Below are 18,410 nucleotides of genomic sequence, written 5' to 3'. Positions count from 1 at the left end.
CATGTACTAAGTTGTTTGTAGATCAATCTGGTACAATTTTCTGCTGACGACGGGCGTAAGCTACCGCCGCTTCAAAAACCAGATCGACACTGAAAAATATGCAGTGGGGGTTCCTTTTATAGTCTTATGAGGGACGCTATACACACTACTAAGCTTGATTGCGTAATCTGCTAATTTCGCGTCCAATAGACCGATTTTTATGAGACTTGTCCCAGAATTCCGGACAGACTTGTAATTATTTTAGATGTTAATCTCATAATTTTACCACACTCGCAACAGGTGAAATGAATTATTTCTGCCCGGGCGTTTCGCGGGTTTTCTTCATCCATTGACCTTGGCACGTGGAGCTAGTCCTCGGATCTGACGCTGACTTGTACTTAGGCTTAACTGCATTTATGTTTTACCCTGGGGGTTCTGTCTTCACGTAGGGTTTAAGAATAATTTAGATTATTTATTTCTTTATTTACTGTATTGCCAAAATCTCTCGTCACGCAGAATTCCGTGAATTTAAAGAATTATCGGGCACTCGAAGTCCGCCGAGGTGTCACGGTATTTCACGAGCTTGCCGCGGGTGAGATCTTTCCCACGCGACATCGAGATTCTAGGAGCGCAACATGGCTGCCCTCAAAAATAAAAGTAGCTTGTTGATTTGAAATAAATATTGAGAAAAATAAAAAATATTTTTCTCATCGTAGAATTATGGGTTCATAATCCACCTACAACGACGAAATGTTTACCCAGTAAGGGAAAATATTTAAATATATATATTCCTTCAAAATTCTGAATTGTACATGGGAATTTTGATACAAATGAACCATGATTCTACGTAAAATTTCCCAGTCGATCTCACTCTTGACGTAGGGCTCTGTTGCTTTCACGTATTTTCCTGTTTTCTTCTTCCAACAATAGAATTGCGTTACATATGTCATCAAGAAAGTCTTCTCTTAAGAACGAACATTGTAAGCATTCAGGGTCTCCCTCTGGATTACTACAGCTGCTTGCCTGCTCTTGGAGTGGTGCCTCGACCTGTCTTCCTTTCGACGTGACGATCATATTTACGGGATGTAATTCTTCTTCTTCTTCTTCTTAGGTGACCATTTCTCCTGCTGGTAAGGCGATGTCATCCTGTAGTGGGACTCTTTCTTCTGCTCTGTGGTAAACCTTCAAATTCGCTGCATTGAATATAGCTTCGCTGCTGCCATCCAGACTCTGAATTCTATAGGAAATATTCCTGAAACTTTTGATCACCTTGAAAGGCCCAACATATAAGGGAGCAAATTTAGCATAGATGTTTTCCTGCGGTTTCGACATCATGGGTCTCCTAAGCACCAATTCGCCTTCCTCTAAGGGACGGTGGAATCTCCTGTTCCTCACCCTGCGTAACCGGCGGTCGCCTGCCGGCGTAGATGTTCTGCCGTACTCTGAATGCATAATTCCTGTGACGGACGGGGATCGATGGGACATTGGATGACACCATGCCAGGATCTCACAGGATATCTATTGAAATGCAGGATAGAGGGAATCCTCCCAATAGATTCGTGCATGGTGTTATTTACACAAATTACTATTAGGTGTAGCACATCAACCCACTTGAAATGCTCTCGGGCGCAATAAATTCTGCAGAATTTTGCAATCACTTGCATTACCCTCTCGCTAGGATTTCCCTCAGGATGTCTCACGCTGCTCAGGATGTGATGGATTTCCATATTCTGAAGGGCGGTTTTGAACTGTGCAGAGGTAAACTGGGGACCATGATCTGTCAGAAGAAATTTCGGTGTGCCCATCTCCGGAATGATGTTACGGGAAATACACCTCAAGACTAGCTTAGTATTAACTTTTTGCATGGGAAACAGAGTCGTAAATTTGGAGAAAACATCGATGGTTACCAGCACGAACTTGTTCCCACGCTTTCCTTTCACGAGTGGCCCATAGATATCCATCGCGAACAGCTCTTTAGGTTGGGAAGGTTAGAGGGGAATAGGCGCCTGCCTGATCAAATAAGGGTTTGCCTTAACCCGTTGGCATGTATCGCATGTGATAATGGTGACTTTCCCAGGGAAACAGTATTTATGTGCGAGACTCTTGTGGAGTTTTCTGTGTGTTCTTCGACTACACTGTCAGCTTTTAGTCTGACTGGCATTTTGTTCTAGCTTGACGTGCCAATTGATTTATTGCCTCAGCTGATTTACATAACTTGAGAAATAATCGACCCGGTATTCTTTACTTATCATTTTTATTGTTGTTTTCTTGAATATTAAACGACTAGTAGGGTTTTCAGAATCCCTGGAGACATCGTCGACCCGTGTTCGGTCCTGGGCATGTGTACAGCAGCATCTCACAGTGTTGGGACATAGGACCCATGTCTCACATGTATTGTGTAAATATTTTTTTATTTATCTTGAGTGCTTATTGTGTATTATATTTGTGATGTCATTCAGCGTCGACAATGGTATTCCCATTGGTCCCGCGAATTTGTGTATCCGGGTGAGGTTTCGATCCGAACACAAGACCTCTGATGCTTCATTGTTTGTATCATATTCTCTAAAGTTATTCCATTGGGAAACCAACTTGTGTTAGGCTAGGTGCCATTCAGATTTGTTACATTGTGTGTTTTAATTTTGTTGCCCAGTAATTTGGGAATAGTTCCAATGATTTATGTTAAATGTTTCCGTACACGTCATGTCATGTTTTAGCTGCTTAGCGAGTGGTATCGCTCGGTCTTATACCTCAAACACTAGATTTTCAACAATCCGCAACTATGTAATTAATTAATGCTAGTTGCTTTACGTCGCACCGACACGGATAGGTCTTGTGGCGACGATGGGACAGGGAAGGGCTAGGAGTGGGAAGGAAGCGGCCGTGGCCTTAATTAAGGTACAGCCCTAGCATTTGCCTGGTGTGAAAATGGGAACCACGGAAAACCATTTTCAGGGCTGCCGACAGTGGGGTTCGAACCTACTATCTCCCGAATACTGGATACTGGCCGCACTTAAGCGACTGCAGCTATCGAGCTCGGTCGCATCTATGTAAAGTCGCTTCTTGTATTCATTTGTACACATGTATCATTCTTCATAATCATCAGGAATAAGCACCTATGATTTTTTTTTAAATTTAAAATCTTGTTCTCATTCGGTTGTTTGTTATGACGCTCGTGTTTTTCCTAACCTGCATGCCGCTAAGTTATTTTGTATTTGATGCCCACTTGATTTTAACCCAGTAAGCGACCCTACCGGAGACCCTACGGGTAGGGGGCGGGTGCAATCTACGGTACAGCGGAGAATGTAAAGGAAGAATCATCTGATGTAGTGAGTACTTTTACTCTTTTACTCTTCTGCCCCTAATAGTATTTGGCTTTCAAGGGATTCCTCAGCTCATGGCATCATCCTTTCTTTATCCAATTCTTCCAATCGGTTGGAACGTTCCCTGCACCTATTCAATCAAGAGACCGATTAGTGTGACAGGCTATTAGCTATTGAATAAGACATAAATTGCGTTATTCTTATTGGTTCGTCTTGTATCTTCACTTCATAGGACTTTTTTCATTGAATGAAGGACAGATGTTCGCAGTGAACCACAAACATTCGCCAAAACTGATATATATTCAGGGAGTAATTACTGTACTTATATATTACATACAGCTTCCGTAATCAGAAAATTCTCAAACTTTCAACGAGTATTATCTGTTAGGGTCGAATTTGCCAAACAAATACTCCGGGAAATGGTTTAAGCAAAAGTTACAGAACAGGATAATTGTGTTATAGAATGTTCATGAATCTTACTAATGCAATCTTAAGTCTGCTCAAATTCGAAGTAAGTTAGAAGACCGAAGGGTCTATCCTTCAAAATATTTTGCCATATTTTATCCATACATTATTACAATTGTGGTGTAAGAATCCATTTACATTAATTTTTTTGGGCAAAGCATCTTACCGTGATAAGACATTCATACACAACCTCATTTCCCAGGTTTGCTGTGAGGAAGTGATTGCTGTGTCCCCCGTGTTTAATGATCGAGTGCATTAGCGGACGTCAGTAAAACTGGGTGAGACAGATAACATTTACCATTCACCGAACTGGATAATGAGAACTAGAGAAAGATAAAAAAACAAGAGCATGCGTGCCAAAGAGCTGAATATTGTAATCCCTCCGTCAGAACGAGTGGATTAGAGATTCATGCTGAATGCGGACATAAATGCTGTTCAGATTTAATTACGTACGTTAGGTTAAATAAATTTTAGTTGCAAATTTAATTCTATAAATCCCAATATGTATCCTACAGTCACTGTTTTCGTTGCAAAACTTAGAAAAATGCGTGTTAATTGTAACCTGTCCTAGCAGTCTTCTGTCTCTTATCAAAATGTGATTTTCATCTACTATCCTTCAAATGCTACTTATACACATAAAAGCGGGGAAAATACATATTATGAAGAACATATTCACCAAAGAGTACGATATATAAACCAATGAGTAGTATGTTTTGTCATCAATAGGACAGGAACTGTTGTGAACTCGTGGATCAGAAGAATTTCTAGGTGTTGTCGATAGACGCAATAAATGCTTAAACAGAGCAGTGTAAGGAAATTTATGTTCATTAATAAAATGTTTTTAATACTGTGGTGATCTTAGTGTTAGGCTGAGACTTCGCTTACAATTCTTCTAGGTGGAAAGAAAGCGGTAACTTGTCGTCTAACACAAAGGGGAAGACCTTTTTTAACTCTAATATGTTTTACCAATTGATTATACTGTCTATGGATGTTCGGAAAGATCGTGGCACTGTAAGAGTTGCCATGTTGGTCTCTGTGACAGGGATCAGAACTGCAAATCCTACTGTGTGTTTCGATAAAATCCATCAGTTTGATAGCAGTTGGCTTATGAGCAATAGCACAGTGCAGCATGCTTGCAATGGTTTGACGCCGGATTAAAACGAAAAGGGTCCGCCTCTGTGGTGTAGTGGTTAGCGTGATTAGCTGCCACCCCCGGAGGCCCGGGTTCGATTCCCGGCTCTGCCACGAAAATTTGAAAAGTGGTATGAGGGCTGGAACGGGGTCCACTCAGCCTCGAGAGGTCAACTGAGTAGAGGTGGGTTCGATTCCCACCTCAGCCATCCTGGAAGTGGTTTTCCGTGGTTTCCCACTTCTCCTCCAGGCGAATGCCGGGATGGTACCTAACATAAGGCCACGGCCGCTTCCTTCCTTCTTCCTTATCTATCCCTTCCAATCTTCCCATCCCTCCACAAGGCCCCTGTTCAGCATAGCAGGTGAGGCCGCCTGGGCGAGGTACTGGTCATTCTCCCCAGTTGTATCCCCGACCAAGAGTCTGAAGCTCCAGGACACTGCCCTTGAGGCGGTAGAGGTGGGATCCCTCGCTGTGTCCGAGGGAAAAGCCGACCCTGGAGGGTAAACAGATGATGATGATGATGATTTAAACGAAAAGGAATGAAAGAATAGAAGGGAAGTTACAAGCGCTGTCATTTCCGTCAGTTACGACTATATAACAAATTACGAACAACATATACTCCAGGAGCAATCCAACATGCTCTTTATGACATTTGTCTATTCCTATGTAGAAACGGGCAGAATTGAGAACATAAAGGGTATATCTAAATTTCTATTACAAACCTTGAGGGCTTGTAGGGGGACCGAGTGGAGAACATTCTGAATAGGGAACTATATCCGGAAAAACACCGTTACCGAGCGAGTGGTTGCCTGGTTTGAGTCACGTAGCTGTCAGCTTGCATTCGGGAACCCTAAAGATGGTTTTCTTTGTTTTCCTATTTTTACACTAGGCTGGGGCTGTTTCTTAATCAATGGCACGGCCGCTTTTCTCACACTCCTAGTCTTTTCCTATCATATAGTCGCCATAAAACATATCTCTGTCCGTGCGACGTAAAAAATGAAATAGTTCAAAGTAAAACAACCGCCACGCGTGTTTCAATGTTATGCGTATTCTTTACTGCTCTTCATTAATAATATTAATTTCTTAGTAGATACATTTCTCGGTACTGTGAGCAACTTGTTCAGTTACGCACTGTATTGGCTTATTCTACAATTTGTCTCAGTATCAAGAGAGAACTTGGAAATACTAGTGTGACTAAATTAAATCACTTTAGTTATCCAAAGGATATTTCAAGTCCACTTTTTTCATTATTTGTATATCACCGAACAATCAGATGGTCATTAGTAATCCTTCGTTCTTCGATATGATTCTTCTTCCAAATCCCGGTCTCAGAACTGCCTTTATAAGTAGAAGATAACCGGGCGAGTTGGCCGTGCGGTTAGGGGCGCGCGGCTGTGATCTTGCATCCGGGTGATTGTGGGTTCGAATCCCACTGTCGGCAACCCTGCAGATGGTTTTTGCGTGGTTTTCCATTTTCACACCAGGCAAATACTGGGGCTGTACCTTAATTAAGCCCACGGCCGCTTCCTTCCAACTCCTAGGCATTTCCTATCCTATCGTCGCCTTAAGACCTATCTGTATCGGTGCGACGTAAAGCCACTAGCAAAGAAAAGGTAGGAGATAAAACAATCCACTTTCGTAGAACCAGAAATAAAGGGCAATGAATGTTAGGACCAAATTCGAGTAGATTCCATTAACCGTGTTCCTCTCCTTTCCTATTATCTGACGGTCAATGATTGTATTTCCGATGAAATATAAATCATAATGAACACTGTTCTGAAAATTTACATTTATCGTCCACTGCAAGCAGACTTCCTATATTTATTCTTAGCTCGTAACTGATATTCACAATTTAGTTCGCCTACAAAAGATATTCACAAATGAGGAATATCTGTTCAAAAAGCGCTGTTTTCACCTTCAGAGAGTTGTAAAAAGGCAAGGAAACGTATAATAAGGGGCTCATAGAGCATACCCATGATCGGGTATTGTACTACTTATAAAGAATTACATCATTCTGTTCTGGATTGCTCACGACATTCGATGGTATTCAACAACTGCAATTTATGTGGAAGAAATATTAAAAAGAAATTTGAAGTGGAAATAGCACCTTTTGAAAAGACACTCCTCAAATCAGCAGTAAATAAAAACAGGGCAATCTGAACTATTTGATACAAAAAAGTAGATGTGGATAAATGAAATTTAAAAAATGTCCTCGTTTCCAACGCTACAAAATATTCCCTTATTACGAAATACACCACTTTCGTACCGGAAAAGAGATGTTTGAAATGTACATAAATTATTATTGTTATTATGATTATTATTATTATTCATGAGGTATATTTTGGGTTTATGCCGTGTAATCAATTGTAAACACACTCTACCCGTTTCAAAAGGAACCTTACCTTTCTTCTGTTGTCTCCTGATGAGTAAAAGTGAAAGTATAAATGATATTCTTCTTCTTATAATTATTATTAATTTCTTAATGTTAAATTTAACGGTCACTGTTGGAGAAAGTATATTTTTTGTGAGATTCCAGTTCATACCAGATAGTGCGTAAGTAAATCTGCAAACATACTCGTACAATTTGCGCCGAACTATGGGTCATGTTTCCTTCTTAAGACTAACGATACTATCTGATTGCATTTACACGCAACATTGTCTTCCCCCATGGCACTATAGCCGTTGAAGGGCCTCGGCCTACCAAGCGACCGCTGCTCAGCCCGAAGGCCTGCAGATTACGAGGTGTCGTGTGGTCAGCACGACGAATCCTCTCGGCCGTTATTCTTGGCTTTCTAGACCAGGGCCGCTATCTCACCGTCAGATAGCTCCTCAATTCTAATCACGTAGGCTGAGTTGACCTCGTACCAGCCCTCAGGTCGAGGTAAAAATCCCTGACCTGGCCGGGAATCGAACCCGTGGCCTCCGGGTAAGAGGCAGGCACGCTACCCCTACACCACGGGGCCGGCACATTGTCTTCCACTGTGTTGTAAATATTTGACGGGATATCCTTCTTCCATTCTCCAGTGTGAAACATGGAAGTGTGACAGTCATTTGCTCTTAATTTGATGTTATTTATAGCAATGACACGAATAAGACATTTTGTTCAGTAATGCGTCCTCGTAAAATACGAGTATACAAAGTAGCAAGTTTTAATCGCCAACATTTGCTTCGCTAGCTTCCGCAAAACGGGAAGACCATTCTTTGAGCATTACTCTTTTACATTGTATGTTATTTACCGACACCCTCATATCTTGTTTCTTCCACAAATAAAGTGTTCGTTCTGATGATACGAGACGGAACATTCTGTGGACATGCAATAATGAACATCGATTCTTTTCCTTCATTCAGCCAGAAATCACATCTTGTCTCAGTCGTTGATGATATTAAAATTAATATTTCCTTGACTATGAATATTTTTCAAAGGGGCCCAACACCTAGATCACGGGATCCTTAATATTTGTTATCAGCCTCTTAACACAATTCGAACATGATTATTTTCCGAGAGGACTGGTTGCATAAGTGAATTTTAGGTAATCAATCTGCGTTTGAAAACTCATAGTCGGAGCCATAACATCTGAAATCAGAGAATTGCTGCGATGATTGATACCACCAAAACTCACGGTCGGTTTCATTCCGGTATGTAATCGATAACTGACTCCTCCTACAGTTCCTACAGAATTAGATTGAATCATTTTTACCTGTTGAGTCTTGCGTCTTCAGGAAATAGCTTTTGGTGAGGAAGAACAAATTCCGAACTTCAACTCAATGTGTCATGACATAATCTATTTCCGTTCATCAGTAGATTCCACTGCAGATCCATTGTGCACCCAACTATTTATCAACTCACGTCAATTATACTTTATTAACATCGTGGAGTACATGGAAAGCGTGCATTAGTTCACAAAATTCTTTCCAGAGGCGACCACATTAATTTCTTATACGTTTGTTGCAGAAATGCTGAACTATGCGTTTGAGGATGAAAACGAGTGGCTTGGCGCTCAATTTTGGGGCCTCAAAATTAAAAAATAAACACTGAGTATTTTACATTTAACGTTCTTGTGACACGTCAGTTCTGAGACTAAAGATTTGAGGTCTTCCTACACAAGCTCCGGGAATATGCTAGAGTAATACAGTTATTTAAAATTTCAAGGGAGCTATCGTAATTTTGAGCCCTTGTGCATTTGTGCATATTACCATATCTCCAAATGTACGATTCCTTGACTGAATGATAAGTGTTGAGTCTTCGGATCAGGGCTTCCTGGTTTCGATTCCCGGCAGGGTGGGAATTTTAATCGCGTTTGATTAATTCTTCTGGATCGGGGACTAGGTGTTTTTGCTTGTTCCAACAATCCTCTCATCATATTCACACAACACACCACACTACCAGCCACCACAGAAACACGCAATAGGGATTATATCCCTCCATATAGGGTTGACGTCAGGAAAGGGCATCCCGGCATAAAACAGGGCCAAATCCACATGTGCGACACCGTCCGCACCCGTTACTCCACAGGTGTGGGGAAAAGCGGTAGAAGAAGAAGTAGGAGACCAAACATATCGCAGTGGTACCGTTTCTATGTAGTTGCTACGCACACCAGTACTGAAGCGCCCTAGAATAAATATTTTTTCTCACTTCTGTTACAGAACCGCATGTGGCGGAAGACCAGAAGTCCTGGATTACTGTGCAAGGGCGCAGATCCTAACCGCAACTGGGACTACCACTGGATGGGTTAGTGGCGGATATTTATTTATTTATTTATTTATTTATTTATTTATTTATTTATTTATTTATTTATTTATTTATTTATTTATAATTTAAAGGTGGGAAAGTTAAGGCTCTTGGTCCCTTTCTTACAGTTAACAAAACTTAATTAAAGATTTGATTGTTTTATTCTTTTCATTTTTCTTAATCGGTTTACTCTCCAGGGTTGGATTTTCCCTCGGACTCAGCGAGGGATCCCATCTCTACCGCCTCAAGGGCAGTGTCCTGGAACGTGAGATTTTTGGGTCAGGGGGTACAACTGTCAGGATCACCAGTACCACGTCCAGGCGGCCTCACCTGCTATGCTGAGCAGGTGCCTTGTGGGGGGATGGGAAAAACAGGAGGGATAGACAACGAAGAGGAAGGAAGTGGCCATGGGCTTAAGTTATGTACCATACCATACTTGCCTGGAGTTGAAGTGAGAAACCACGGAAATCCACTTCGAGAATGGCTGAGATTGGAATCAAACTCCCCTCTACTTAGTTGATAAACCCGAGGCTGAGTGGACCCCGTTCCAACCCTAGTACCACCTTTACAATTTCGTGAAGAACTGGGCATCGAACCCGGGCCTCCGGGGATGACAGCTAATCACACTAACCACTACACTACAGAGACTGACTTTGTTTTATTCTTACGAATTAATAAGTTCGTATGATGATGATGATGATGATGATGGTGATGATGATGATGATGGTAGTGGTGGTGGTGGTGGTGGTGGTGGTGGTGGTGGTGGTGGTAATGGTGGTTGTGGTGGTGGAAAATAGGTTTTAATATTCAATCTGCAGTGAACTACAAGAAAGAATGAAAGAAACCAAATGAGGAAGAATCAAGCAGGAATGAAAATGAAGAAAGCAGGAAAAAGGAAAAATACACCTACCTATTGAAAAGTCAAGAGTAACAAGAATTTTTTTTTTAAATTTACACAACACAAAAGCCCTTGGAAGTGAAGTCCATATATAAATCAGAACTGCATCAGTTACCAGTCAGTCACAGCACGAATTCACACGAAGTAAGATTATCAAGCGGGCCGAAATCACAATTATCCAAGAAAGCTGTTCCTAGACAGTCACATTCAAACATAAACAGTTGTAAACCTGAATGCGAGGCACTGTTCACGTATAAGCGTGTGTAGGACTTGCGGAGTGCCAGGAACCGAACACATACAGTTCGAAAGAGAAATGCAACTCAGTTCATGAATGGAAACATTAAATAGTTTGAAAGTAGGTGGAATCTTGGTCTGGAAATGCCATGCTCCCTATTAAAATTTCAAAGGAAAATTGTTCCTTTTGAAGCTGCTAATATTCACAGAAAATGAATGATTTGTTTGTCATACCTCATCTTGATGTTTGTAGTACTGACACAGAAAGAGCAGTCATGTGCACAACGTCCGCAAATGACGGAGACGACGTTTTGTCTTCCACCCTCCACACAGGCTCCACTCTCTGTTCTCGATTAATCAGGAGAAAGGCCAGGTTTTTATATGCTAGAGTAGAGGGGAAATAATTGAGGAGAAATACGTCAGGAATGTTCCAGATATTACGGGAGCATGCGCAACAAACCAAACAGTATCGTACGACATCAGCTGGCAAGAAGGTAGTCAGTTGAAAGCAGATAGAGAAGATGGATAGAACTGAAGTCCGTGCAGAGTATGTGACGTCCAATAAATATATTTGATGAGGTATTTGAGTTATTTGAGTCCCAGTTGCAGAATAAATTACGGCGTGTTATCAAAATGAAGGTGGGTCCATATTAGTAATAGAAAGATAAAGGTTATGTGCAAGGCGAATTTCGTTGAAATAGATGCCGGTGAAGTGACGAGTCCGTTACACTCTCCGTTCCAATCCTCCCATCCCTCCCGCAAGGCCCCTGTTCAGCATAGCAGGTGAGGCCACCTGGGCGAGGTGCTAGTCATCCTCCTCAGTTATATCCCCTGACCCAGAGTCTGAAGCTCCAGGACACTGCCCTTGAGGAGGTAGAAGTGGGATCCCTCGCTGAGTTCGAGGGAAAATCGACCTTGGAGGGTAAACAGGTTAAGAAGAAGAAGGAGAAGAAATAAAACAGTTACCTACTCATAATACGATCGAATGAATAGGGTATACCACGTGTTCTGTAATTTCAAGAAGTCAAAACAATGTAAAACATCATTGAAGACTTTGACACTGATATTAACTTTAACTTTCGAGGTGGAAGGGCCATACTTAAGCACTAAAACTCTAGCAAGTACGCTGTCTGTTGAGTTCGTGGCCGAACCGGTTAAGGGCTGGAGCACAAGATGTGTGAAAATCGGTAGGGTGTTGGTTCGAATCCTCAGCATAAGAGAAGCTTTTTGATCGACAGAGGTGCTTAATTTTTTTTTTTGCTAGGGGCTTTACGTCGCACCGACACAGATAGGTCTTACGGCGACGATGGGATAGGAAAGGCCTGGGAGTTGGAAGGAAGCGGCCGTGGCCTTAATTAAGGTACAGCCCCAGCATTTGCCTGGTGTGAAAATGGGAAACCACGGAAAACCATCTTCAGAGCTGCCGATAGTGGGATTCGAACCTACTGTCTCCCGGATGCAAGCTCACAGCCGCGCGCCTAAACGCGCACGGCCAACTCGCCCGGTGTGCCTAATTTTAGCGGGAATACAATAATAATATCTTTTTCCTCTCGGTTTTAAGGGATCCGCTCTGATTTGGTGTCTTTACCTTAAGGATGGGCGAGGGAGGAATTGGGATGGAAATCGGCCTTGGTCTTTTCCTAAGGTAATGTCTTGGCATTTGCTTGGAGTTGGCAGTGCGGTAACGGGCGCGCAGCTGCGAGCTTGCATACGGGAGATGGTGGTTCGAACCCCACTGTCGGCAGCCCTGAAGATGTTTTTCTGTGGATTCCCATTTTCACGCCAGGCAAATGCTGGGGTCTGTGCCTTTATTAAGGACACGGCCACTTCCTTCCCATCCTATGTCTTTCCTGTCTGCTGTCGCCATAAGACCTATCTGTGTCGGCGCGACGTAAAGCAAAATTGTAAAAATATTGGAAACCGAGGAAAATGATTTTCAGCACGGGTAGCATGGGATCCGAATCCACAACCTCCCGAGTCCAACGCACAGAAATAATAATCCACACCAACGACGTCACATCACAGCACTTATGCATTTCCTCACTATGTATTCCTGTGAAGGGTACGTTGAGTTGTTGCTAATTTATGGAGAAAGTACTGTCGAGTTAATATGTATGCCGCGTGCTCCGTAATGGTAAAAAGTTAAACGAATAATGTAAAGCGTTATTGAAGACTTTGACACAGATATTAACTTTCGATGTCGAACGGCGATACAGAAGTAATAATCCTTTAGACAGCGTTGAGCACGACGTGTTTGTAGCTGAGGCGGTTAGGAGGAGGTGACGTATTGTGTCTAAATGCTGGGAATGCAGTGGTTCGATTCCGGCTTTATGCATGTTTTATTTTAGCTATTCGTTTTACGTCGCACCCACAAAGATAGGTTTTATTGTGACGATGGGATAGGAAAGGCCTGGAGAGGGAAGGAAGCGACCATAGCCTTAATTAAGGTACAGCCCCAGCATTTGCCTGGTGTGAAAATGGGATACCAAGGAAAACCATTTTCAGGTCTGCTGACATTGGGGCTTGAAACCACTATCTCCAGGATGCAATATTACAGCTTCGCGCCCCTAGCCGCACGGCCAACTCACCCGGTTTTTACCGACACATCGTGCCCCATTTTAAGGGACACACAATGTTTATGAACTCTTACCAGGTCACATCACAACACGTATTCATTGACTCGCGATGTATTCCAATGACGAGTAAGTTTGTATGTTGCTCATTTACAGGGAAAGAAGACAGAGCGCAGTCCACTCGCAAAGTCTCTACCACGAGCGTTTTTCTGACAAAAGACTACCGACTACAAATACGTTCCGAAACCTTGAACGATAATTGCGGTCATCCGGGACGCTTGAAAGTGTAACTTCCATTAGAGGTGCTCCTGTAACGTCTGGTCCAAATGAAGAGGGTGTTTTGGACGCTGTTCATAATAACCCACATATTAGTACTCGGACACTTGCACAACAGACTAACATAAGCCGGTCATCAGTCATTCGTATTGTGCATAGCAATGAAGTTCACCCATACCATCTGCAGTTACACCAGCAGAACCACAGACATGATGTCGATACTAGAGTAAAATTTTGTCGATGGGCATTACCCAGGGTGACCAATTATGCAGCCTTTTTTCAAGAGTCCAGTTTTCAGACGAATCACGATTTCACAAAAAAGGCATCGTGATTCGGCACAATATGCACTAATGCAGCGCGGAGAATTCCCATTCGGTAAGATAGTGTCCATTTCAAGCGCAGTGCGGGGTAAAATTCCGGCGTGGAATCTAGGGTGACTATCTCATCGGAGCATATTTATTCGACGGACATCTAACGGTACAATGCTACAAAATGAACTCCCACAGTTGCTGGAGAACGTGCCACTGCGCGAGCAATTACGAATGTGGTACCAATAGACCGGGCTCCACCTCATAGATCGGTAGTCGTCCAGAAACATCTTCATACTTCACATCAAAATATATGGATAGGAAGGGGCGGACCCGTTCACTGGGCCTCCAGATCACCCGATCTACCACCACTTGACCTCTTCCTGTGGGGTCACTTAAATCAGGCAGTGTATGCACAGGATTCTGACGATCCTGTTCACCTTCGGCAACTGATCACCGAGGTTTTCCAAGCTCTTACACCTGACATGTTACAACGTGCAAGAGCGTCTTTAAAACGTCGTGCTGAAATCTGTAAAAACCAAGGTGTTCAACATTCCGAACACGTGTTACACTGAATATGCAGGGTACCCTACTCCCTACCTACAGACCATTGTGTCGTACTCCAGCCTGACTTCGTAACACCTGATAAAAACGGTCCGTATCGGGAACACACACAAAAAAATCACTCTTTGGAACTGAATGACAGGTGATCATATTACAGCTTGGCTGATACAACTGCATCGATGCATGATTTAGACAAATCAGCCACCGCGAGCCGTGGTGCAGAGCACGGACATTGAAGTCCTTATAGATACTTCCTGTCCGAACGTAAGGTAGTGTTATTCGCAGCTGTGATCGTTTTACACATTCATTATAGTTTAAATAATAGACATAACACTGCCGCTACTGACCTCTACCATATCCGTGAGCATTATATAAACGGTATCAAGGCTATAAATGTGCAGGAACTAATGTTCTTTGGATGACTATGATGTACGCGTTAGTTGGGTTACCAACATCCGAAAAAGCAAGGGGCTGGTAAACCACCCGGCATGTTTCTTCAAACTCTGGCTATGATTACGCAATGAAGTGCCCAAAGGCGATTATAGCTTGTTATACGGCAAAGGGGAATCGATGATGATGATGATGATGATGATGCTTGTTGTTTAAAGAGGCCTAACATCGAGGTCATCGGCCCCCAAAGGGGAATCGACCATCACATCAGCAACATTCGATGGGGTGCGTACCAACAGAAAATGTCAGGCGCAGCGTACCCACCCGGTATATTTCACATATTTTAAATTATTATTTTCGTTATCTCTTAGATTTTAGACCTACTTTAAACCATTCGCTTAGTGCAAAATACAACCCTGTTCAATACTGCACACTAGAACGAATTTGAACAATTTAATATCACCATGTAGCATTGAATCATGTCAGATCTTCCGAAGAACCCTGTAATTTAAAGGTCATCCTTCCCAGTTATATCCCGACCCAGAATCTGAAGCTCCAGGACACTGCCCTTGAGGCGGTAGAGGTGGCATCCCTCGCTGAGTCCGAGGGAAAAACCGACCCTGGAGGGTAAACAGATTACGAACGAACGATTAAATTCTTAATTATTAATTAATTACTAATGCATACTTTTGGGCTTATAAGCAGAGCCAAAACTTTATTTTGAGCTTGCATATCAAAATGTTATTTATACTGTAGAGATAAACTTTTGGGGCAGTATAACTGGATAGCTTCACTTCTCCCTATAGGTTGACGCACTTACTGTTCTCATAGCAACGAGAATATACCGTGTGGTTTAGCTACCCCTTCCAATGTAGTTTCATGTAACCCAAGTAACGTGCGACATTGTTACAATGTGGCTATTCCCCTGTACGCAAAATGTCCGGTACTGATGTCCAGTGAGTACATTTTGCACACGATTCTGAACCCTACCTACAAGTTATATCGTCCGCTCGCAAAATATGATGCTTTGAAATCACGCAGTGATGTTCTTTGACCATGTAACTATGTTTATGCAACATGCTGCGTGACCGAGCGCAACCAAGAGGGGAATGAGTGTATAAAACTAGGTAACAGTTTCCTATCGGCGGTTCGATTCCTGCGTCATTCAAGTATTTTCCCATCGTTATGATGTTTGAATACGTAAACACGTTTGCCACATTCAAACAGTAGAACGACGCTGTTATTCATCCTGTGCCCTGCGCATACTCCGCGGGTTAGGGCCTTAATGTAATCTTGCTGTCATTCGGCATGTTTTTCACAGAGAATACATTGACATGTTCATCAAGTACGATGGGGAGTGCATGTATGGTGTGGAATCTTGGGGGATCACCTGATTGGACCTTATTTCTTTGAGGGCCAATGCACGAGCCTACGCTACCTGCACTTTCTGCGTCAGGAACTCCAACTGCTGCTAGAGGATGTGGCAGGGCCGATGACCTTCGATGTTAGGCCCCTTAAAACAACAAGCATCATCATCAGAGGATGTGCCCTTGCACGATCGTTTGACGATGTGTTTGCAACAGGCTGCAGCGCCACCACATTCGGCATTACCCGTTCGTAACCATCTGGACGAGGAACTGCCTGGGAAATGGATAGAACGAGGAGGCCCTTTCCTTGGCCCGCCAGATAACCGGATTTAACGTCGTTAGACTTCATCTTGTGGAGGCATTTGAAGAAGTTCGTTTATACTCAAGCACCGGAAAACCCTGAACAGCTCCGACAACTCATCACGGACGCCTGTCGAGCAATTACACCTGGAATGCTTCAGCGCGCAAGACGATCTATTGGACATCGGGCCCGAATATGCATAAACGAAAATGGTCGATCAGATCGAACATTTTCTGCGATAGATCACTGTCAGGGGAGTTTTGTTCCTATTATTTCCGGTCCGTACGTGTCCGGCCTGCTAACTAATCGGCGCATCTTAGGGCCGCAAACACATTCATTCACACACAATTTGCATGAAAGTAGGTACTGAACTTACATTACTTGCGATACGTATCAAACGAATATTTAAAACATATAGAATAATCGCCCGGACTCGAACCGCCCACCTCACACGTACGGCATCTCTGCTGCACCTTTACCAAGTACGCTACGGTACCGAACATCAGAGCGGGCAGTTTATAGCATGTATTTACGTTTACTGCGGTCACAATATCAATTCAGTGTTTCGCCGTCCTGTCTGGTTCATATGATCTAGAAGGTTCACGCATGTGTTCAAGTGTTTAATACGAATATAACATTACGGCGTCCTATCATGCTGAGGCGGTAAATACCAATATATCGGGTTGTGTTATCTGAGTATACCGGCAGGGCAGATGTTTTCAGGACGGAATTAATATTTCGGATTGCATAAAACTGCATTGGAACTGGCGACTGAATCACACAGTATATATACGAAGAGAGACTTCAGGATATCCTTGCTTCAGTGATCACACCTGAAGAAGCTGATATTTTTCCGAGATACAGGCACAAGGAAACAAATATCAAACGTCCGTTAGTTGATTGAAAAATGTAGAGAATTTCAATTTCCTCTCATCATCTGCTTTTTATACTACCCTGGTTTGGCTGATAAGGAATGTGCATGAAGCCAGCTGAGCTACGTTCAAAATAAATGGCAAACTGTCTGGGAATTTAAAGATCCAGAAAAGTGTCCGGCAGGGATATGTACTGTCACCCGTGCTCTTCAATATCTACCGCGAGTGCATAATTTTCTTTTTTTGCTAGTGGTTTTACGTCGCACCGACACAGATAGGTCTTATGGCGACGATGGGATAGGAAAGGCCTAGGAGTTGGAAGGAAGCGGCCGTGGCCTTAATTAAGGTACAGCCCCAGCATTTGCCTGGTGTGAAAATGGGAAATCACGGAAAACCATCTTCAGGGCTGCCGATAGTGGGATTCGAACCTACTATCTCCCGGATGCAAGCTGACAGTCGCGTGTCTATACGCGCACGGCCAACTCGCCCGGTCGAGTGCATAATAAGTGCTGAGGAATGGGATAGCGGATTTCCTGTTGTTGGTAAGAAAATATCCATCCTCCGTTATACTACGTTCATTTCTAGCGATGAGAAGAAAATGGCAGAGCTCATTTCCGGTGTCAAATATGTCAGTGTTCAAATGGGTCAACATATTAACATCAACGAGACTAAAATAATGATTGTTGATAGGGCCGAGAAATTAGCCCGCACAGACCTCTTCAAGGAGTTGGAGAACTTCTCAGAAATACTATGCCTTGGTTCAGCCATTTCCAGTTCAGGTAACTGTGCTCCTGAGATTAAGAGAACAGCTATGGCCAAAATTGTAAAGACTAATATGTCCCATTTATGGGGGAAACGCTCTATCTCATTATCACTGAAATTTAGAATAGTATCCAGTCTAGTATTTTAAGTCTTCCTCAATTGAACCGAGACGTGGACACTTCCGTGCTACAGACCTGAAGAAAATATATTCTTTTAAAATGTGGTTCTAGCGAAAAATGT

At 42.8% G+C, this 18,410-nt stretch overlaps 1 protein-coding gene across 1 annotated transcript in view; it reads left to right on the top strand.

The window, feature by feature from the left end:
• Positions 1–18,410, top strand: part of LOC136862932 (zinc carboxypeptidase) — a 170,681-nt gene that overhangs the window by 125,599 nt on the left and 26,672 nt on the right. Inside the window, exon 7 of the mRNA XM_067139221.2 lies at positions 9,541–9,625. Coding sequence (XP_066995322.2) covers positions 9,541–9,625 — 85 coding nt within the window. The remainder of the gene's footprint in view (positions 1–9,540; positions 9,626–18,410) is intronic.

The sequence above is a fragment of the Anabrus simplex genome, chromosome 2 (assembly GCF_040414725.1).
Source record: "Anabrus simplex isolate iqAnaSimp1 chromosome 2, ASM4041472v1, whole genome shotgun sequence".
NCBI classification, from domain to species: domain Eukaryota; kingdom Metazoa; phylum Arthropoda; class Insecta; order Orthoptera; family Tettigoniidae; genus Anabrus; species Anabrus simplex.
The sequence above is the reverse complement of the archived record's forward strand: the minus strand, read 5'-3'. Positions and strand labels throughout refer to the sequence as shown.